Source organism: Engystomops pustulosus, chromosome 8, assembly GCF_040894005.1.
Source record: "Engystomops pustulosus chromosome 8, aEngPut4.maternal, whole genome shotgun sequence".
NCBI lineage: Eukaryota > Metazoa > Chordata > Amphibia > Anura > Leptodactylidae > Engystomops > Engystomops pustulosus.
Window position 1 is genome coordinate 126,139,300 of NC_092418.1, and position 24,697 is coordinate 126,163,996.

A 24,697-nucleotide genomic window follows, 5' to 3' on the forward strand; every position below is an offset into this window, starting at 1 on the left:
TATATACAGTCACATGCATACATATACAGTACTATTCATATATACAGTCACATGCATACATATACAGTACTATTCATATATACAGTGACATCCATACATATACAGTACTATTCATATATACAGTGACATCCATACATATACAGTACTATTCATATATACAGTCACATCCATACATATACAGTACTATTCATATATACAGTCACATCCATACATATACAGTACTATTCATATATACAGTCACATCCATACATATACAGTACTATTCATATATACAGTCACATCCATACATATACAGTACTATTCATATATACAGTCACATCCATACATATACAGTACTATTCATATATACAGTCACATCCATACATATACAGTACTATTCATATCTATACAGTCACATCCATACATATACAGTAATATTCATATATACAGTGACATCCATACATATACAGTACTATTCATATCTACAGTCACATCCATACATATACAGTACTATTCATATATACAGTCACATCCATACATATACAGTACTATTCATATATACAGTCATATTCATACATATACAGTACTATTCATATATACAGTCACATCCATACATATACAGTACTATTCATATATACAGTCACATCCATACATATACAGTACTATTCATATCTATACAGTCACATCCATACATATACAGTAATATTCATATATACAGTCACGTCCATACATATACAGTACTATTCATATCTATACAGTCACATCCATACATATACAGTACTATTCATATATACAGTCACATCCATACATATACAGTACTATTCATATATACAGTCACATCCATACATATACAGTACTATTCATATATATATAGTCACATCCATACATATACAGTACTATTCATATCTATACAGTCACATCCATACATATACAGTAATATTCATATATACAGTCACATCCATACATATACAGTACTATTCATATATACAGTCACATCCATACATATACAGTACTATTCATATATACAGTCACATCCATACATATACAGTACTATTCATATATACAGTCACATCCATACATATACAGTACTATTCATATATACAGTCACATCCATACATATACAGTACTATTCATATATACAGTCATATTCATACATATACAGTACTATTTATATATTCACAGTCACATCCATACATATACAGTACTATTCATATATACAGTCACATCCATACATATACAGTACTATTCATATATATATAGTCACATCCATACATATACAGTACTATTCATATCTATACAGTCACATCCATACATATACAGTAATATTCATATATACAGTCACAGCCATACATATACAGTACTATTCATATCTATACAGTCACATCTATACATATACAGTACTATTCATATATACAGTCACATCCATACATATACAGTACTATTCATATATACAGTCACATCCATACATATACAGTACTATTCATATCTATACAGTCACATCCATACATATACAGTACTATTCATATATATACAGTCACATCCATACATATACAGTACTATTCATATATACAGTCACATCCATACATATACAGTACTATTCATATATACAGTCACATCCATACATATACAGTACTATTCATATCTATACAGTCACATCCATACATATACAGTACTATATCATATCTATACAGTCACATCCATACATATACAGTACTATTCATATATACAGTCACATCCATACATATACAGTACTATTCATATCTATACAGTCACATCCATACATATACAGTACTATTCATATCTATACACTCACATCCATACATATACAGTACTATTCATATCTATACAGTCACATCCATACATATACAGTACTATTCATATATACAGTCACATCCATACATATACAGTACTATTCATATATACAGTCACATCCATACATATACAGTACTATTCATATATACAGTCACATCCATACATATACAGTACTATTCATATCTATACAGTCACATCCATACATATACAGTACTATTCATATCTATACACTCACATCCATACATATACAGTACTATTCATATCTATACAGTCACATCCATACATATACAGTACTATTCATATATATAGTCACATTCATACATATACAGTACTATTCATATCTATACAGTCACATCCATACATATACAGTACTATTCATATATATACAGTCACATCCATACATATACAGTACTATTCATATCTATACAGTCACATCCATACATATACAGTACTATTCATATCTATACAGTCACATCCATACATATACAGTACTATTCATATATATACAGTCACATCCATACATATACAGTACTATTCATATCTATACAGTCACATCCATACATATACAGTACTATTCATATCTATACAGTCACATCCATACATATACAGTACTATTCATATCTATACAGTCACATCCATACATATACAGTACTATTCATATATACAGTCACATCCATACATATACAGTACTATTCATATCTATACAGTCACATCCATACATATACAGTACTATTCATATCTATACAGTCACATTCATACATATACAGTACTATTCATATATACAGTCACATCCATACATATACAGTACTATTCATATCTATACAGTCACATCCATACATATACAGTACTATTCATATATATACAGTCACATCCATACATATACAGTACTATTCATATATACAGTCACATCCATACATATACAGTACTATTCATATATACAGTCACATCCATACATATACAGTACTATATCCTATCTATACTCTGCTCTTCTCTAAATAGACACCAAACATTCATACATTTACACTCGTACAATAATACATTTAAATAACATCCATACACATACATTCATACTGTTACTGTCCTGTATATGGGCGCGGCGTGTCCTGTATATGGGTGCAGCGTGGTCTGTATATGGGTGCAGCGTGGTCTGTATATGGGTGCGGCGTGTCCTGTATATGGGTGCAGCGTGTCCTTTGTATGGGTGCAGCGTGTGCTGTATATGGGTGCAGCGTGTCCTGTATATGGGTGCAGCGTGGTCTGTACATGGGTGCAGCGTGTCCTGTATATGGGCGCAGCGTGTCCTGTATATGGGCGCAGCGTGTCCTGTATATGGGTGCAGCGTGTCCTGTATATGGGCGCAGCGTGTCCTGTATATGGGTGCAGCGTGTCCTGTATATGGGTGCAGCGTGTCCTGTATATGGGTGCAGCGTGTCCTGTATATGGGTGCAGCGTGTCCTGTATATGGGCGCAGCGTGTCCTGTATATGGGTGCAGCGTGTCCTGTATATGGGTGCAGCGTGTCCTGTATATGGGTGCAGCGTGTCCTGTATATGGGTGCAGCGTGTCCTGTATATGGGTGCAGCGTGTCCTGTATATGGGTGCAGCGTGTCCTGTATATGGGTGCAGCGTGTCCTGTATATGGGCGCAGCGTGTCCTGTATATGGGTGCAGCGTGTCCTGTATATGGGCGCAGCGTGTCCTGTATATGGGCGCAGCGTGTCCTTTGCATGGGTGCAGCGTGGTCTGTATATGGGTGCGGCGTGTCCTGTATATGGGTGCAGCGTGTCCTTTGTATGGGTGCAGCGTGGTCTGTATATGGGTGCAGCGTGTCCTGTATATGGGTGCAGCGTGTCCTGTATATGGGTGCAGCGTGTCCTGTATATGGGTGCAGCGTGGTCTGTACATGGGTGCGGCGTGTCCTGTATATGGGTGCGGCGTGTCCTGTATATGGGTGCGGCGTGTCCTGTATATGGGTGCAGCGTATCCTGTATATGGGTGCAGCGTGTCCCGTATATGGGTGCAGCGTGTCCTGTATATGGGTGCAGCGTGTCCTGTATATGGGTGCAGCGTGGTCTGTACATGGGTGCAGCGTGGTCTGTATATGGGTGCAGCGTGGTCTGTACATGGGTGCAGCGTGTCCTGTATATGGGTGCAGCGTGGTCTGTACATGGGTGCAGCGTGGTCTGTATATGGGTGCAGCGTGGTCTGTACATGGGTGCAGCGTGTCCTGTATATGGGTGCAGCGTGGTCTGTACATGGGTGCAGCGTGTCCTGTATATGGGTGCAGCGTGGTCTGTATATGGGTGCAGCGTGTCCTGTATATGGGTGCAGCGTGTCCTGTACATGGGTGCAGCGTGTCCCGTATATGGGTGCAGCGTGTCCTGTATATGGGTGCAGCGTGTCCTGTATATGGGTGCAGCGTGGTCTGTACATGGGTGCAGCGTGGTCTGTATATGGGTGCAGCGTGTCCTGTATATGGGTGCAGCGTGGTCTGTATATGGGTGCGGCGTGTCCTGTACATGGGTGCAGCGTGTCCTGTATATGGGTGCAGCGTGTCCTGTACATGGGTGCAGCGTGTCCTGTATATGGGTGCAGCGTGTCCTGTACATGGGTGCAGCGTGTCCTGTACATGGGTGCAGCGTGTCCTGTACATGGGTGCAGCGTGTCCCGGATATGGGTGCGGCATGTGATTCCCCTCTCGGTGGCTTTCTCTTGCCCGGGCCCTGGATCTGTGACGCTGGGAGTCACGTATTTTCACTTCGCCTTTTGCGCCTTATTTATGAAGTCGCTGACACGAGTTTTGTGCTTTTCCTTCTGTTTCTGTTGCCGCTTGTGAATCCGACACTTTTCCGGGGCTTCTATTTTTCTGACTGCTGTTGTGGTGCAATTTTCGGAGTCAAGGAGGCGGAGAGTTTATCACTGAAGTCAAGGTCAGTGCGTCTCCTCCTCTGTGACTGGCATCATGCACTGGACTTCAGGAGATCTGGTTAGTGATGTCTCTGAGGCAGGGAGAGCTGGACTTCAGTGATAAACTCTCTGCCTCCTGGACTTCAAAGTAGATTTTGGTGATGATGCCGCCGCACTGGACCATGAAAGACACAATCTGGAAGGTGACCGGCTGCCTGACCACACACTGCTAGTGGTTATTAGGTCCATTACTGCTGACAGGTTCCCTATAAATCGCACTGATAACGATGGCAGGTTCCCTGCGCCTCGGCCCTCACCGGCGTCAGCATCTGGAGGCTCTCGTTGAAGTTCCCGATGAAGGCCATGATGGTCATCTTCTGCATCAGCCTCTCGATCTTACTGAACTGCATCATGAAGCGATCCTCATCCGAGATGTTCTCCAGAGGTTTCTTCTCCCGCTCGTACTGACGCAAGAGCTTGACTTCCGCCTCCGTGGGCATAAACCGCATCAGACACTCCACAAAATCCACAGGTAACGTTTTCAGATCAAACCTGAGATGGAGAAGAAGAGAAAAGACTTGAGTGCGTCTTGTATCCTGCGCTCCTCTGTTATTCCTCCTGGAAGTGGACGGATGAATAGACAAGTGGGTGTTACCTTTGTCACAGTTTGGGATTTCCTGGTTATGTAGGAACATGGACAATACAGAAGGGTAATAGTAACACCCGCTTGTATAATTATTCATACATTTCCAGGAGGAATAACAGAGGAATAGTGTAAGGCTCTAGAATCATCAGGAGAGGTGAAAGGCCCTCTACACCTGGGGAGGGGCGCTGGGGGGGGCGTGGTCTATTCTGTACATCACACAGTCACGGGGTCTCATCAGGTAACCTCAGAGCTTTGAAGGGGCAGCCCAGAATTTGGAAAACCTGACTGCTCCTTCCATAGGCAGCGCCACCTCTGACCATTGGTAGTGCCTGGTACTGCACCTTTGCCCCATTTATACAAATCACCTGCAATGACAAACCCTGGTCAGGTGTGGCGCTGCTTTTGGAAGGGAGCCGCCATGTTTCTTAACCCCTTTAAGCTCCCCAGATCCACAACCCCCATCCACTCCCCCCATGCTGGGAGTTGTAGTTCTGAAGCCAATACAGAGGCACCAGAAGGGACAAATCATTGTATGGACTAAGCAGAAGATAGGGAGTGGCCCCAGGAGGGCGATATATCAGCACAGGTGGGGGAGGGCGCGACTGCTTCCAAATCTATCACCCTCCATTGTTGTCCTGAAACAAAGGAAAACCCAGACGTCAAACACAAGCCGCAGTCACGGATCTTTCCTAGTAGAGACGATGAGTCTGGAAGAGGCAAAACCCGGAGAGGGGAGATTATTGATTAGGAGACGCTTCACTTCATCGTGTTATCGGGACGGAGAGGGATGGAGAAGGACGGAGAGGGATGGAGAGAGATGGAGAGAATCGGAGAGGGATGGAGAAAGATGGAGAGGGACGGAGAGGGACGGAGAGAATCGGAGAGGGATGGAGAGGGATGGAGAGAGATGGAGAGGGACGGAGAGGGACGGAGAGGGACGGAGAGAATCGGAGAGGGACGGAGAGAATCGGAGAGGGACGGAGAGAATCGGAGAGGGACGGAGAGGGACGGAGAGAATCGGAGAGGGATGGAGAGGGATGGAGAGAGATGGAGAGGGACGGAGAGGGACGGAGAGGGACGGAGAGAATCGGAGAGGGATGGAGAGGGATGGAGAGAGATGGAGAGGGACGGAGAGGGACGGAGAGGGACGGAGAGAATCGGAGAGGGACGGAGAGGGACGGAGAGGGACGGAGAGGGACAGAGAGGGACAGAGAGGGACGGAGAGGGACAGAGAGGGATGGAGAGAATCGGAGAGAGATGGAGAGGGACGGAGAGGGACGGAGAGGGACGGAGAGAATCGGAGAGGGATGGAGAGGGATGGAGAGAGATGGAGAGGGACGGAGAGGGACGGAGAGGGACGGAGAGAATCGGAGAGGGACGGAGAGGGACGGAGAGGGACGGAGAGGGACGGAGAGGGACAGAGAGGGACAGAGAGGGACAGAGAGGGACGGAGAGGGACGGAGAGGGACGGAGAGGGACGGAGAGGGACGGAGAGGGACGGAGAGGGACGGAGAGGGACGGAGAGGGACGGAGAGGGACGGAAAGGGACAGAGAGGGACGGAAAGGGATGGAGAGGGATGGAGAGGGACGGAGATGGATGGAGAGGGACGGAGAGGGACGGAGAGGGACGGAGAGGGACGGAGAGGGATGGAGAGGGACGGAGAGGGACGGAGAGGGACGGAGAGGGATGGAGAGGGACGGAGATGGATGGAGAGGGACGGAGAGGGACGGAGAGGGACAGAGAGGGACGGAGAGGGACGGAGATGGACGGAGAGGGACGGAAAGGGATGGAGAGGGATGGAGAGGGACGGAGAGGGACAGAGAGGGACGGAGAGGGACGGAGAGGGACAGAGATGGACGGAGAGGGACGGAGAGGGACAGAGATGGACAGAGAGGGACAGAGAGGGACAGAGATGGACGGAAAGGGATGGAGAGGGATGGAGAGGGACAGAGAGGGACAGAGAGGGACAGAGAGGGACGGAGAGGGACGGAGAGGGACGGAGAGGGACGGAGAGGGACAGAGAGGGACAGAGAGGGATGGAGAGGGATGGAGAGGGACGGAGAGGGACAGAGATGGACGGAGAGGGATGGAGAGGGACGGAGAGGGACGGAAAGGGATGGAGAGGGACGGAGAGGGACGCAGATGGATGGAGAGGGACGGAGAGGGATGGAGATGGATGGAGAGGGACGGAGAGGGATGGAGAGGGATGGAGAGGGATGGAGAGGGACGGAGAGGGATGGAGAGGGACGGAGAGGGATGGAGAGGGATGGAGAGGGATGGAGAGGGATGGAGAGGGATGGAGAGGGACGGAGAGGGATGGAGAGGGATGGAGAGGGACGGAGAGGGATGAGCAACGGTTTCCACTGGGATATAAAGTCCCAGAATGATTATGTGGTGACCTTTCCTGTATGTGGCTCTATAGATGCACACAGCTATTCCCTCCAACTAGCAGACACATGCAGGCTCAGCCAAGTGTGCACATGCTCTAATTGTAGCGTCTAGTAATCATTTAATATGCGTCACTGCCAAGTCAGACATGGAAAATATCAGTAAGTGGCATACGAGGACCTGCACCAATCTGTGTGACTACTTACTGCTGGATGGCTCGGCAGATCTCCTCCGAGCTCTTCCCCGCTTTCCTCAGGGTGATGGCCAGGTTTTTGGCCCTGTTTGCCTCCAGTAGTGTCACCTTGGTGGAGCCTTTAGGTGCCGCCTTCTGCTTGCTGGATGTGACATCCATGGCCGGACCTTGGGCTTTTGTCTTGAAGATTTCTTCAAATTCATCAACATTTATGTCCTAAGAAGAGAAATGCCATCAAGTTGTTTTTAACACTTTCCATGTAGATGATAATGTGCAGACACTGGGGTGTGTAATGCAGAGACTGAGGGAGGCAACAGACCCCCAAATATTATGACAATCTGTGCAGAGACCTACCTTATAATGGGTGGTTTGGGCTTGGTCCTGGGGCAATTATTACACATAACAGTTTGATCTGTGGGGTGGAACCCCTGCCCTTTGTGAGAGCGGGAATCCCATTCTAAGTATCCGAATGAAGGGGAGGATGAGCCCGAGTCCTGCTGCTTCACTCAATACTATGGGAGAGCTGGAGATTTGGCCGCTCTCTGGGGTGTCGGAGGAAGCAGCAAAGTACTGAATGGACTGTCAGGACGCCGGCTGGAGCGAGCACTTCCCTCACTTACAGAGAACCCCGATCCTGGGCAGTATGAGGGTCCCGTTCTCGTGACTGGAGGCGTTCCCATCAGTCGGACCCTCACCAATCAGATTAACAATCAAAGTTGGAGCAACCCTTTTAAACCCCCTTGAGCTCTTCTGTCCTATATTTGGCAACCAATGGGGTCTCAGCACCTGCACCCCCACTGATCAAAACGGCGACAATTACATTTAACGTTTGATACTTGCGAAGTAAAATATCCATGATGAGTAATGAAGCCAATACTCGGGAATACTAAGGAGTGACATGGAGACCCCCATCCTGTCATGGCCGCCCCCCTTTACCTCCAGTATCCGTTCATCATCGATCTCATTGAAGACGGTGCCGTTGATCTGGTTGGGTTTGAGAGCGACCCAGTTGAACACCGGCATCCTGAACTTTGTCTTGATTGGCTTCTTAATTTTCACAGCTGAGGACAAAGTAACAAAACCGGACACAATAAGTGAATAATGTGAATGATGACGTAATAGTAAATAATCTACACAATACAAGTATAATCCATAGGATGGAGAGATCCCCGATAATGATGAAGGCTTATTCCAATGAGAGATGTCGTGATAGGTGGAGAATGAGGTACAGGAAGTGACATGCAGCGGACAGGAAGAGGAGGAGCTTAAAACACAGGAAACCTACAGAACAGCTTGATCGGCCCGTCTTTAGTGGAAGCGTAAAAACAAGGAGAGAGGTAAGTGTCATAGGTTATATACACAGTACAACAAGGGTTAATACACAATGTCTCTCCACGTCTTCCAGTCATGATCCCGTTTCCTATTAGGATGTCTCTTCCTATATACAATGACATTAATCTGTCGCGGGCTCAGGCCCAGATTAGGATTTAGAAGCAATAAACTAATCTCTTAATCCAATGTCACTAACACAGAATGTCCTGACACTGCAGGTAGGTCGTCGTCTTTGACAATAGCCCAGAGGAGACAGACGAGGGCTCTCCATCCATTCTCTGGCTCTGGAGGACCCCGTATGTCCATGCATCACACGCACCGGCCATGGACAGTGTAATACTCCATTCCTCCTGCGGGGGTGCTGTAGGGTAATTATACTCTTACTTACACCATAGCCGATGGCTGGGAACCACAACTTGTACATCAGGAAACCAACAGAAATAACTACGAGACGTTACAGAAAGTTTTCGTGCACATTTTGGTTGGTTCATCTCTGCCCCCAGATTGGCATGAAATTTACAACCCCAAATTGCCCCTGTAATGCCCCGTGTCTCCTGTAATGCTCGGTGTCTCCTGTAATGCTCGGTGTCTCCTGTAATGCTCGGTGTCTCCTGTAATGCCCGGTGTCTCCTGTAATGCCCGGTGTCTCCTGTAATGCTCGGTGTCTCCTGTAATGCCCGGTGTCTCCTGTAATGCCCGGTGTCTCCTGTAATGCTCGCTGTCTCCTGTAATGCTCGGTGTCTCCTGTAATGCTCGGTGTCTCCTGTAATGCTCGGTGTCTCCTGTAATGCCCGCTGTCTCCTGTAATGCCCGCTGTCTCCTGTAATGCCCGCTGTCTCCTGTAATGCTCGGTGTCTCCTGTAATGCTCGGTGTCTCCTGTAATGCCCGCTGTCTCCTGTAATGCCCGGTGTCTCCTGTAATGCTCGGTGTCTCCTCTGGAGGCGCTGCAGAGACACTAAACCCTTACCCCCGCCCCCACGTGCGCAGAATCGGATTGGGGGGGGGGGTCATGCATTATTACAATATAAAAAGGGGGAAACTGAAAGTTTTATGAAGCATTACATAGAATCTGGATGTACAGTGTCATGTATAGAATAAGCTATAGATGAGTCTGAGTACGAGTCTCCCCCGAGCACGAGTCTCCCCCGAGCACGAGTCTCCCCCCAGCATAAGTCACAGCGCCCTAGTACCAGTCACAGCTCCCTAGTACCAGTCACAGCGCCCTAGTACCAGTCACAGCGCCCTAGTACCAGTCACAGCGCCCTAGTACCAGTCACAGCGCCCTAGTACCAGTCACAGCGCCCTAGTACCAGTCACAGCTCCCTAGTACCAGTCACAGCTCCCTAGTACCAGTCACAGCTCCCTAGTACCAGTCACAGCTCCCTAGTACCAGTCACAGCTCCCTAGTACCAGTCACAGCTCCCTAGTACCAGTCACAGCTCCCTAGTACCAGTCACAGCTCCCTAGTACCAGTCACAGCGCCCTAGTACCAGTCACAGCTCCCTAGTACCAGTCACAGCTCCCTAGTACCAGTCACAGCTCCCTAGTACCAGTCACAGCTCCCTAGTACCAGTCACAGCTCCCTAGTACCAGTCACAGCTCCCTAGTACCAGTCACAGCTCCCTAGTACCAGTCACAGCTCCCTAGTACCAGTCACAGCGCCCTAGTACCAGTCACAGCGCCCTAGTACCAGTCACAGCTCCCTAGTACCAGTCACAGCTCCCTAGTACCAGTCACAGCTCCCTAGTACCAGTCACAGCTCCCTAGTACCAGTCACAGCTCCCTAGTACCAGTCACAGCTCCCTAGTACCAGTCACAGCGCCCTAGTACCAGTCACAGCTCCCTAGTACCAGTCACAGCTCCCTAGCACCGGTCACAGCGCCCTAGCACCGGTCACAGCGCCCTAGTACCAGTCACAGCTCCCTAGTACCAGTCACAGCTCCCTAGTACCAGTCACAGTGCCCTAGTACCAGTCACAGCTCCCTAGTACCAGTCACAGCTCCCTAGTACCAGTCACAGCTCCCTAGTACCAGTCACAGCGCCCTAGTACCAGTCACAGCTCCCTAGTACCAGTCACAGCGCCCTAGTACCAGTCACAGCGCCCTAGTACCAGTCACAGCTCCCTAGTACCAGTCACAGCTCCCTAGTACCAGTCACAGCGCCCTAGTACCAGTCACAGCTCCCTAGTACCAGTCACAGCTCCCTAGTACCAGTCACAGCGCCCTAGTACCAGTCACAGCTCCCTAGTACCAGTCACAGCTCCCTAGCACCAGTCACAGCGCCCTAGTACCGGTCACAGCGCCCTAGTACCAGTCACAGCTCCCTAGTACCAGTCACAGCTCCCTAGTACCAGTCACAGTGCCCTAGTACCAGTCACAGCTCCCTAGTACCAGTCACAGCTCCCTAGTACCAGTCACAGCGCCCTAGTACCAGTCACAGCTCCCTAGTACCAGTCACAGCGCTCTAGTACCAGTCACAGCGCCCTAGTACCAGTCACAGCGCCCTAGTACCAGTCACAGCTCCCTAGTACCAGTCACAGCTCCCTAGTACCAGTCACAGCTCCCTAGTACCAGTCACAGCTCCCTAGTACCAGTCACAGCGCCCTAGTACCAGTCACAGCGCCCTGGCACCAGTCACAGCTCCCTAGTACCAGTCACAGCTCCCTAGTACCAGTCACAGCTCCCTAGTACCAGTCACAGCTCCCTAGTACCAGTCACAGCTCCCTAGTACCAGTCACAGCTCCCTAGTACCAGTCACAGCTCCCTAGTACCAGTCACAGCGCTCTAGTACCAGTCACAGCGCCCTAGCACCAGTCACAGCTCCCTAGTACCAGTCACAGCTCCCTAGTACCAGTCACAGCGCCCTAGTACCAGTCACAGCGCCCTAGTACCAGTCACAGCGCCCTAGTACCAGTCACAGCGCCCTAGTACCAGTCACAGCTCCCTAGTACCAGTCACAGCGCTCTAGTACCAGTCACAGCTCCCTAGTACCAGTCACAGCTCCCTAGTACCAGTCACAGCGCCCTAGTACCAGTCACAGCGCCCTAGTACCAGTCACAGCGCCCTAGTACCAGTCACAGCGCCCTAGTACCAGTCACAGCTCCCTAGTACCAGTCACAGCGCCCTAGTACCAGTCACAGCGCCCTAGTACCGGTCACAGCGCCCTAGTACCGGTCACAGCGCCCTAGTACCAGTCACAGCGCCCTAGTACCAGTCACAGCGCCCTAGTACCAGTCACAGCGCCCTAGTACCAGTCACAGCGCTCTAGTACCAGTCACAGCTCCCTAGTACCAGTCACAGCGCCCTAGTACCAGTCACAGCGCCCTAGTACCAGTCACAGCGCCCTAGTACCAGTCACAGCGCCCTAGTACCAGTCACAGCGCCCTAGTACCAGTCACAGCGCCCTAGTACCAGTCACAGCGCCCTAGTACCAGTCACAGCGCCCTAGTACCAGTCACAGCGCCCTAGTACCAGTCACAGCGCCCTAGTACCAGTCACAGCGCCCTAGTACCAGTCACAGCGCCCTGGCATGGCCTCGCTGCTTGTGTTATGATCCATAAAGTCTCCCATCGCCTTCTTTTGCCTCTTTTCTAGTTGTAGTTTTCTGATCTATTGTTAATCTGCACAGGACATTTTTCTGTCTTTTATAAACCTGAGAATCCACATAATCCGCCCCAAAGTGCCACGTGGTGTGACGGGTGTTACCTGCAAGTCCTGAGTGAAATATGACTGTGGGTGAGGCAGTTCCGGGTAGAGGAGGCGCTCCTGGGGGCGGAGGAGGTGGAGGTATCGGCGCTTCCACTGCAGGACCTGGAAGGGGAGGAGCTGGCGGAGGAGGCGGAGGAGGTGGAGGAGCCGCTGCTGGAGGTCCAGGAGGTATTACAGATGATGTGGCTCCATTTTCCACTGAAATCAGCAAAGTGTTTGGTGTTACAATATGTTTCACGACACAGACCCAATATTCATGGAGATAATCCCTGGCATCGGCCAAATCCACTGACTCCGGGAGGTTTGTTGGACCTGACAGCAGATATCAGGGGAGATGAGGATTGGAGATTTGTGATGACAAGGCTAGAAAAACATGGCTGCTTATTCTCCGCATAGTGCTGCCCCCACAGGCTGCGTGGGGTATTACAGTTCAGCCCTTTCCCTCCAAATCTTGTGAGTTGTAATACCAGACATGAACAGGTGTGGCGCTGTTTTGGAAACACTAGGAAGTCGAAATTTACCAAATTTTGGTGCCGAAGCCAAAGTAAGTTTAACCATCCGGACAACGGGTCAATCCATCAAAATATTAAACTCAAGTCAATTGTTTGCATAAATTCTACCCTTATTTCTGAAACTCTATGACGGCACTTACCTGCTCCAGGGTCAGAGGGCAGAGGTGGTGGAAGTGGCGGCGTTGCTGCTGAAGGTACTGATACTCCGGACTGGGAGACACTAGAGGCGGATGATAGTTCACCTGATAACTCTGCCCCTGAGGGCACAGCGCCCCCTAGTGGTGTGATAGATATGTCCCCATCATGTTTCTTCTGTATTTTTAGGGTCCCCTGTTTCTCCAGTTCATGGATTTTGCGCTCCAGGGTGGATTGTCTCTGAATGGCCTCGTCTTTCTCCTTGACCATCCTCCGTAACGAGTGCACCTGCGTGTTCGCATCTTTACAGACTTCCTGTTTGGAGATGAAAAAACCCTATAAACATTGTATAGTGGCATCAACGCGTGGCAACAGTTACTAGGCTGGAGGTATCTCAGCTTAGATACAGTCAGAAGTTTTAGTGGAGGTATCTCAGGCTATGCTCACGTCTCAGACCTCCATATAGTGTCCATAGCTTCCCCGTACAGTAGACTAGTTACTATAGGCATTGTACTGGATGACTCTGGAGTACGGGCGGTGCCACGGGTGATGTGGCCTCCATAATGACTGGACCCGAGACCTTCTGCTATAGTTACCTAAGGCTCCATTCACATCACAATGTACCTATAACAAGCTCAGAGTATTGTGCTATAGGTCATCCATAGACTGAGTATTAGGGGAGTTTTATTGGACGTCTTTGGAGTACAGAATGACGCCTCAGCTGATGTGGCCCCCACAATCCCTCCGTCTAAACCCAACTGAGATGAACTGGACTGAAGGACCAAGTGCTCAGAAACTGTTAGAAACCATTGCAGGCGACTACCCCATGATCCCGAGCGTGCAGCATGATGCCCTCAGACCACTAGGAGGCTACTTCGTGGTCCTGGATGTATCCCCATATGGTGGTGTAGTCCATATCTGAGTGGTCAGATATTAGGTGCCGCTTAATGTGCCTGATCCTCTAAAACACCAGGTCATAGGAGCCTCCTGTTACCGATGGATGGAGCCTTGTTATAGCATCTCTATGATTCTTACTATAGATTGAGGAGAAGAAATGACTGAGGCCGAGGGTCTTATCCAACAGGGTGAGACCTGCACCCCCAGACCCCACAGACCGGGCACCACAGACCGGGCACCACAGACCGAGCACCAGAGAGAGCACCAGAGACCAAGCACCAGAGACCGAGCACCACTGACCGAGCACCACAGACCAAGCACCAGAGACCGGGCACCCCTAGACCCGGACACCACTGACCGGGCACCACTGACCGGGCACCACTGACCGGGCACCACTGACCGGGCACCACGGACCGGGCACCACGGACCGGGCACCACGGACCGGGCACCAGAGAGAGCACCACAGAGAGAGCACCACAGACCGGGCACCACAGACCGGACACCACAGACCGGACACCACAGACCAAGCACCAGAGACCGGGCACCCCTAGACCCGGACACCACTGACCGGGCACCACTGACCGGGCACCACTGACCGGGCACCACTGACCGGGCACCACTGACCGGGCACCACGGACCGGGCACCACGGACCGGGCACCAGAGAGAGCACCACAGAGAGAGCACCACAGACCGGGCACCACAGACCGGACACCACAGACCAAGCACCAGAGACCGGGCACCCCTAGACCCGGACACCATAGACAGCACCACAGACCGGACACCACAGACCAAGCACCAGAGACCGGGCACCCCTAGACCCGGACACCATAGACAGCACCACAGACCGGGCACCACAGACCGGGCACCACAGACCGGGCACCACTGACCGAGCACCAGAGAGAGCACCACAGACCGGGCACCACAGACCAAGCACCAGAGACCGGGCACCCCTAGACCCGGACACCATAGACAGCACCACAGACCGGACACCACAGACCAAGCACCAGAGACCGGGCACCCCTAGACCCGGACACCATAGACAGCACCACAGACCGGACACCACAGACCAAGCACCAGAGACCGGGCACCCCTAGACCCGGACACCATAGACAGCACCACAGACCGGACACCACAGACCAAGCACCAGAGACCGGGCACCCCTAGACCCGGACACCATAGACAGCACCACAGACTGGGCACCACTGACCGGGCACCACAGACTGAGTACCACTGACCGAGCACCACTGACCGGGCACCACGGACCGGGCACCACAGACCGGGCACCACAGACCGGGCACCACAGACCGAGCACCACTGACCGAGCACCACTGACCGAGCACCACTGACCGAGCACCACTGACCGGGCACCACGGACCGGGCACCACTGACCGAGCACCAGAGAGAGCACCACAGACCGGGCACCACAGACCGGACACCACAGACCAAGCACCACAGACCGGGCACCACAGACCGGGCACCACAGACCGGGCACCACTGACTGAGCACCACAGACTGGGCACCACAGACTGGGCACCACTGACTGAGCACCACGGACCGGGCACCACTGACTGAGCACCACTGACTGAGCACCACTGACTGAGCACCACAGACTGGGCACCACTGACTGAGCACCACTGACTGGGCACCACTGACTGAGCACCACTGACCGAGCACCACGGACCGGGCACCACTGACCGAGCACCAGAGAGAGCACCACAGACCGGGCACCACAGACCGGACACCACAGACCAAGCACCACAGACCGGGCACCACAGACCGGGCACCACAGACCGGGCACCACTGACTGAGCACCACAGACTGGGCACCACAGACTGGGCACCACTGACTGAGCACCACGGACCGGGCACCACTGACTGAGCACCACTGACTGAGCACCACTGACTGAGCACCACAGACTGGGCACCACTGACTGAGCACCACTGACTGGGCACCACTGACTGAGCACCACTGACCGAGCACCACGGACCGGGCACCACTGACCGAGCACCAGAGAGAGCACCACAGACCGGGCACCACAGACCGGACACCACAGACCAAGCACCACAGACCGGGCACCACAGACCGGGCACCACAGACCGGGCACCACTGACTGAGCACCACAGACTGGGCACCACAGACTGGGCACCACTGACTGAGCACCACGGACCGGGCACCACTGACTGAGCACCACTGACTGAGCACCACTGACTGAGCACCACAGACTGGGCACCACTGACTGAGCACCACTGACTGGGCACCACTGACTGAGCACCACTGACCGAGCACCACGGACCGGGCACCACTGACTGAGCACCACAGACTGAGCACCACAGACTGAGCACCACAGACTGGGCACCACAGACTGGGCACCACAGACTGGGCACCACAGACTGGGCACCACAGACTGGGCACCACTGACTGGGCACCACTGACTGGGCACCACTGACTGAGCACCACTGACCGAGCACCACGGACCGGGCACCACTGACTGAGCACCACTGACCGAGCACCACAGAGATGGTGTCCCAGGTGTGAGGAGGACAATACGGGCCGGTTAGGTGTCAGTGAGTGCACAGCCGGATGGGTGCTCCATGTATCTGCTCATTGTTTGCCTCGGCTGCAGATAATGAAATACTTGGGATCAGAATTGTACCAACCCGAGCGATTTCCAGTTCTTTATGTCTTTGCATAAGTTGTTTTTCCAGTTCTACAATTTTGGCCATGGCTTCATTCTCTGTATCTTGTAGCTTCTCCGAAAGCTGTGAACAACGAGGAAAGGGTTAATTAGTTGTATTCAAATTTACAAAAATTTCCATTAGATGAGGTTGTGCATTTTATCTAATATTTGTAGGTAAGACAATCTACAGCAGAGGAAATCTTCCAGCACGATCCATCCTGATAATCCGGGACATTCCCCATAGATCCGGCACCGGGACTGTGGGATAAGTGTTATCCATGGTCTTCTTCCTTCTAACATCAACTTTTATAATTATGCTAATGAGCCTGAAGGGCTCTGGAGGGTGTAAACAGAGCCCCTTTGTGCTTTGGCTTCACAGGTTGTTACACTGACTCCCCCTCCCCCTGCTCCCAGTGGAAGGGGGGAAATGCTACTGCACAGTATAACAGCCTGTGAATCTACAGGTAACACCCTGCAGAACCCTTTTGACTCAAATTTTTAACTATTGATTGAAGAGGCCACGGATAACAAATATAAAAAGATGCCACAGCCACGCTAAAATATAAAACTTCTAATCACGCGCTTTTCCTCCAATACTCGCAAAAATAAATAAATGATCAAAACCATAAACACGTTCGGTATGACCGCATCCCAAAATGTCAGGTCTAGAAAGATATAGAGATAGAAGATGATAAAGATATAAAGATAAGGCATTTGCTGCTTTTTCCAGGTAAATGAATGGACTATGAAGTCTCTGCTGTCACCGCACTAATCCATCGGGGAACTTGTGCTTGTGATTTGGGGCGCCTGTGATCTACGTGTTAGGGTGCCCCCCAATCCTCTCCTGTGTGGCCCCCCAGGATCCGGTGTCATGTGCCCCAGGTGTGACATGTTCCTCACGTGGGAGATGTTTTCCTCCAGCTCTTCCACCCTCTCCAGAGCCGCGTTCTTGGTCTCGGCGTCCTCCAGCAGAGCCCCCACATCAAACACGTTGTCCAGATACGCCTGGATCTGCACCTGGAGTTTGTCGCTTTCCGTGTGTTTCAGTTTCTATCAGAAGGAGAACAAAGAAGTAACTGGGGATGAGACAAATCCTAAAACACACGACACAGCGAGGAGACAGACGTTACTCACATCCAGGAACTCGTCCAGGGATAACTTGGTGAACTCGAACTGGAGGTGGACTCGAAAATTCATGTCTTCTACAGAATGGACGACGATGTTAATAAACTGCATGCAGGCGACCTGTGAGGAGCCACAGACCACAAGGGGTTAACTCATTACCGATTCTGCAAGTCGTGCACATCCAGAGCCCGTACACCATCCTCCCACCGACCCTCCTCCATGTCACCCTCCTCCGACACCCTACTCCCGCACCCTCCTCCCGCACCCTCCACCCGACCCTGCTCCCGCACCCTCCACATCACCCGTCCCTGCTCCCGCACCCTCCATGTCACCCGACCCTGCTCCCGCACCCTCCACATCACCCGTCCCTGCTCCCGCACCCTCCATGTCACCCGACCCTGCTCCCGCACCCTCCACATCACCCGTCCCTGCTCCCGCACCCTCCACATCACCCGTCCCTGCTCCCGCACCCTCCATGTCACCCGTCCCTGCTCCCGCACCCTCCATGTCACCCTCCATGTCACCCGTCCCTGCTCCCGCACCCTCCATGTCACCCGTCCCTGCTCCCGCACCCTCCACATCACCCGTCCCTGCTCCCGCACCCTCCATGTCACCCGACCCTGCTCCCGCACCCTCCATGTCACCCGACCCTGCTCCCGCACCCTCCACATCACCCGTCCCTGCTCCCGCACCCTCCATGTCACCCGTCCCTGCTCCCGCACCCTCCATGTCACCCGTCCCTGCTCCCGCACCCTCCATGTCACCCGACCCTGCTCCCACACCCTCCATGTCACCCGACCCTGCTCCCGCACCCTCCACATCACCCGTCCCTGCTCCCGCACCCTCCACATCACCCGTCCCTGCTCCCGCACCCTCCACATCACCCGTCCCTGCTCCCGCACCCTCCACATCACCCGTCCCTGCTCCCGCACCCTCCATGTCACCCTCCATGTCACCCGTCCCTGCTCCCGCACCCTCCATGTCACCCTCCATGTCACCCGTCCCTGCTCCCGCACCCTCCATGTCACCCTCCCCTGCTCCCGCACCCTCCATGTCACCCGTCGCTGCTCCCGCACCCTCCATGTCACCCTCCATGTCACCCGTCCCTGCTCCCGCACCCTCCATGTCACCCTCCCCTGCTCCCGCACCCTCCATGTCACCCGTCGCTGCTCCCGCACCCTCCATGTCACCCTCCATGTCACCCGACCCTGCTCCCGCACCCTCCATGTCACCCGTCCCTGCTCCCGCACCCTCCATGTCACCCTCCATGTCACCCGACCCTGCTCCCGCACCCTCCACATCACCCGTCCCTGCTCCCGCACCCTCCATGTCACCCGTCCCTGCTCCCGCACCCTCCATGTCACCCTCCATGTCACCCGTCCCTGCTCCCGCACCCTCCATGTCACCCTCCATGTCACCCGACCCTGCTCCGGCACCCTCCATGTCACCCGACCCTGCTCCCGCACCCTCCATGTCACCCGTCCCTGCTCCCGCACCCTCCATGTCACCCGTCCCTGCTCCCGCACCCTCCATGTCACCCTCCATGTCACCCGTCCCTGCTCCCGCACCCTCCATGTCACCCTCCATGTCACCCGACCCTGCTCGCGCACCCTCCATGTCACCCGACCCTGCTCCCACACCCTCCATGTCACCCGTCCCTGCTCCCGCACCCTCCATGTCACCCTCCATGTCACCCGTCCCTGCTCCCGCACCCTCCATGTCACCCGACCCTGCTCCCACACCCTCCATGTCACCCGACCCTGCTCCCGCACCCTCCATGTCACCCGTCCCTGCTCCCGCACCCTCCATGTCACCCTCCATGTCACCCGTCCCTGCTCCCGCACCCTCCATGTCACCCTCCATGTCACCCGACCCTGCTCCCACACCCTCCATGTCACCCGACCCTGCTCCCGCACCCTCCATGTCACCCGTCCCTGCTCCTGCACCCTCCATGTCACCCGTCCCTGCTCCCGCACCCTCCATGTCACCCTCCATGTCACCCGACCCTGCTCCCACACCCTCCATGTCACCCGTCCCTGCTCCCGCACCCTCCATGTCACCCTCCATGTCACCCGACCCTGCTCCCGCACCCTCCATGTCACCCGTCCCTGCTCCCGCACCCTCCATGTCACCCTCCATGTCACCCGTCCCTGCTCCCGCACCCTCCATGTCACCCGTCCCTGCTCCCGCACCCTCCATGTCACCCTCCATGTCACCCGACCCTGCTCCCGCACCCTCCATGTCACCCTCCATGTCACCCGACCCTGCTCCCACACCCTCCATGTCACCCGTCCCTGCTCCCGCACCCTCCATGTCACCCGTCCCTGCTCCCGCACCCTCCATGTCACCCGTCCCTGCTCCCGCACCCTCCACATCACCCGTCCCTGCTCCCGCACCCTCCATGTCACCCTCCATGTCACCCGTCCCTGCTCCCGCACCCTCCATGTCACCCTCCATGTCACCCGTCCCTGCTCCCGCACCCTCCATGTCACCCTCCATGTCACCCGTCCCTGCTCCCGCACCCTCCATGTCACCCGTCCCTGCTCCCGCACCCTCCATGTCACCCGTCCCTGCTCCCGCACCCTCCATGTCACCCTCCATGTCACCCGTCCCTGCTCCCGCACCCTCCATGTCACCCGTCCCTGCTCCCGCACCCTCCATGTCACCCGTCCCTGCTCCCGCACCCTCCATGTCACCCGTCCCTGCTCCCGCACCCTCCATGTCACCCTCCATGTCACCCGACCCTGCTCCCACACCCTCCATGTCACCCGTCCCTGCTCCCGCACCCTCCATGTCACCCTCCATGTCACCCGACCCTGCTCCCACACCCTCCATGTCACCCGTCCCTGCTCCCGCACCCTCCATGTCACCCGTCCCTGCTCCCGCACCCTCCATGTCACCCGTCCCTGCTCCCGCACCCTCCATGTCACCCGACCCTGCTCCCGCACCCTCCATGTCACCCTCCATGTCACCCGTCCCTGCTCCCGCACCCTCCATGTCACCCGTCCCTGCTCCCGCACCCTCCATGTCACCCGACCCTGCTCCCGCACCCTCCATGTCACCCGTCCCTGCTCCCGCACCCTCCATGTCACCCTCCATGTCACCCGACCCTGCTCCCGCACCCTCCATGTCACCCTCCATGTCACCCGACCCTGCTCCCACACCCTCCATGTCACCCGTCCCTGCTCCCGCACCCTCCATGTCACCCGTCCCTGCTCCCGCACCCTCCATGTCACCCGTCCCTGCTCCCGCACCCTCCATGTCACCCTCCATGTCACCCGTCCCTGCTCCCGCACCCTCCATGTCACCCTCCATGTCACCCGACCCTGCTCCCACACCCTCCATGTCACCCTCCATGTCACCCGACCCTGCTCCCACACCCTCCATGTCACCCGTCCCTGCTCCCGCACCCTCCATGTCACCCGTCCCTGCTCCCGCACCCTCCATGTCACCCTCCATGTCACCCGTCCCTGCTCCCGCACCCTCCATGTCACCCTCCATGTCACCCGACCCTGCTCCCGCACCCTCCATGTCACCCTCCATGTCACCCGACCCTGCTCCCGCACCCTCCATGTCACCCTCCATGTCACCCGACCCTGCTCCCACACCCTCCATGTCACCCGTCCCTGCTCCCGCACCCTCCATGTCACCCGACCCTGCTCCCGCACCCTCCATGTCACCCGTCCCTGCTCCCGCACCCTCCATGTCACCCGTCCCTGCTCCCGCACCCTCCATGTCACCCTCCATGTCACCCGACCCTGCTCCCGCACCCTCCATGTCACCCGTCCCTGCTCCCGCACCCTCCATGTCACCCGTCCCTGCTCCCGCACCCTCCATGTCACCCGTCCCTGCTCCCGCACCCTCCATGTCACCCGTCCCTGCTCCCGCACCCTCCATGTCACCCGTCCCTGCTCCCGCACCCTCCATGTCACCCGTCCCTGCTCCCGCACCCTCCATGTCACCCGTCCCTGCTCCCGCACCCTCCATGTCACCCGTCCCTGCTCCCGCACCCTCCATGTCACCCGTCCCTGCTCCCGCACCCTCCATGTCACCCTCCATGTCACCCGACCCTGCTCCCACACCCTCCATGTCACCCGTCCCTGCTCCTGCACCCTCCATGTCACCCTCCATGTCACCCGACCCTGCTCCCGCACCCTCCATGTCACCCTCCATGTCACCCGACCCTGCTCCCGCACCCTCCATGTCACCCGTCCCTGCTCCCGCACCCTCCATGTCACCCTCCATGTCACCCTCCATGTCACCCGTCCCTGCTCCCGCACCCTCCATGTCACCCTCCATGTCACCCGACCCTGCTCCCGCACCCTCCATGTCACCCTCCATGTCACCCGACCCTGCTCCCACACCCTCCATGTCACCCGTCCCTGCTCCCGCACCCTCCATGTCACCCGTCCCTGCTCCCGCACCCTCCATGTCACCCGTCCCTGCTCCCGCACCCTCCATGTCACCCGTCCCTGCTCCCGCACCCTCCACATCACCCGTCCCTGCTCCCGCACCCTCCATGTCACCCTCCATGTCACCCGTCCCTGCTCCCGCACCCTCCATGTCACCCTCCATGTCACCCGTCCCTGCTCCCGCACCCTCCATGTCACCCTCCATGTCACCCGTCCCTGCTCCCGCACCCTCCATGTCACCCGTCCCTGCTCCCGCACCCTCCATGTCACCCTCCATGTCACCCGTCCCTGCTCCCACACCCTCCATGTCACCCGTCCCTGCTCCCACACCCTCCATGTCACCCGTCCCTGCTCCCGCACCCTCCATGTCACCCGTCCCTGCTCCCGCACCCTCCATGTCACCCGTCCCTGCTCCCGCACCCTCCATGTCACCCTCCATGTCACCCGACCCTGCTCCCACACCCTCCATGTCACCCGTCCCTGCTCCCGCACCCTCCATGTCACCCTCCATGTCACCCGACCCTGCTCCCACACCCTCCATGTCACCCGTCCCTGCTCCCGCACCCTCCATGTCACCCGTCCCTGCTCCTGCACCCTCCATGTCACCCGACCCTGCTCCCGCACCCTCCATGTCACCCTCCATGTCACCCGTCCCTGCTCCCGCACCCTCCATGTCACCCGTCCCTGCTCCCGCACCCTCCATGTCACCCGACCCTGCTCCCGCACCCTCCATGTCACCCGACCCTGCTCCCGCACCCTCCATGTCACCGTCCCTGCTCCCGCACCCTCCATGTCACCCGTCCCTGCTCCCACACCCTCCATGTCACCCGACCCTGCTCCCGCACCCTCCATGTCACCCGTCCTTGCTCCCGCACCCGCCATGTCACCCGACCCTGCTCCCGCACCCTCCATGTCACCCGTCCCTGCTCCCGCACCCTCCATGTCACCCGTCCCTGCTCCCGCACCCTCCATGTCACCCGTCCCTGCTCCCGCACCCTCCATGTCACCCTCCATGTCACCCGACCCTGCTCCCGCACCCTCCATGTCACCCTCCATGTCACCCGACCCTGCTCCCACACCCTCCATGTCACCCGTCCCTGCTCCCGCACCCTCCATGTCACCCGTCCCTGCTCCCGCACCCTCCATGTCACCCGTCCCTGCTCCCGCACCCTCCATGTCACCCTCCATGTCACCCGTCCCTGCTCCCGCACCCTCCATGTCACCCTCCATGTCACCCGACCCTGCTCCCGCACCCTCCATGTCACCCTCCATGTCACCCGACCCTGCTCCCGCACCCTCCATGTCACCCGTCCCTGCTCCCGCACCCTCCATGTCACCCGTCCCTGCTCCCGCACCCTCCATGTCACCCGTCCCTGCTCCCGCACCCTCCATGTCACCCGTCCCTGCTCCCGCACCCTCCATGTCACCCGTCCCTGCTCCCGCACCCTCCATGTCACCCTCCATGTCACCCGTCCCTGCTCCCACACCCTCCATGTCACCCGTCCCTGCTCCCACACCCTCCATGTCACCCGTCCCTGCTCCCGCACCCTCCATGTCACCCGTCCCTGCTCCCGCACCCTCCATGTCACCCTCCATGTCACCCGTCCCTGCTCCCGCACCCTCCATGTCACCCGTCCCTGCTCCCGCACCCTCCATGTCACCCGTCCCTGCTCCCGCACCCTCCATGTCACCCGTCCCTGCTCCCGCACCCTCCATGTCACCCGTCCCTGCTCCCGCACCCTCCATGTCACCCGTCCCTGCTCCCGCACCCTCCATGTCACCCGTCCCTGCTCCCGCACCCTCCATGTCACCCGTCCCTGCTCCCGCACCCTCCATGTCACCCGACCCTGCTCCCGCACCCTCCATGTCACCCGACCCTGCTCCCGCACCCTCCATGTCACCCGACCCTGCTCCCGCACCCTCCATGTCACCCGTCCCTGCTCCCGCACCCTCCATGTCACCCTCCATGTCACC

At 55.1% G+C, this 24,697-nt stretch overlaps 1 protein-coding gene across 10 annotated transcripts in view; it reads right to left on the bottom strand.

The window, feature by feature from the left end:
* The window catches only part of FMNL2 (formin like 2), a 344,928-nt gene that overhangs the window by 74,111 nt on the left and 246,120 nt on the right, over nucleotides 1-24,697 (bottom strand). For 7 of the 10 annotated variants that reach the window (XM_072122505.1, XM_072122503.1, XM_072122509.1 and 4 more), the window contains exons 11-19: nucleotides 18,321-18,431; nucleotides 18,087-18,236; nucleotides 17,167-17,268; nucleotides 13,617-13,926; nucleotides 12,962-13,162; nucleotides 9,210-9,230; nucleotides 8,861-8,985; nucleotides 7,938-8,140; nucleotides 5,014-5,248 (exon numbers count right to left, since the gene is read on the bottom strand). In XM_072122505.1, the coding sequence (XP_071978606.1) occupies nucleotides 5,014-5,248; nucleotides 7,938-8,140; nucleotides 8,861-8,985; nucleotides 9,210-9,230; nucleotides 12,962-13,162; nucleotides 13,617-13,926; nucleotides 17,167-17,268; nucleotides 18,087-18,236; nucleotides 18,321-18,431 (1,458 nt within the window). The remainder of the gene's footprint in view (nucleotides 1-5,013; nucleotides 5,249-7,937; nucleotides 8,141-8,860; nucleotides 8,986-9,209; nucleotides 9,231-12,961; nucleotides 13,163-13,616; nucleotides 13,927-17,166; nucleotides 17,269-18,086; nucleotides 18,237-18,320; nucleotides 18,432-24,697) is intronic. The other 3 variants (XM_072122510.1, XM_072122508.1, XM_072122511.1) reach the window with 1 other exon arrangement.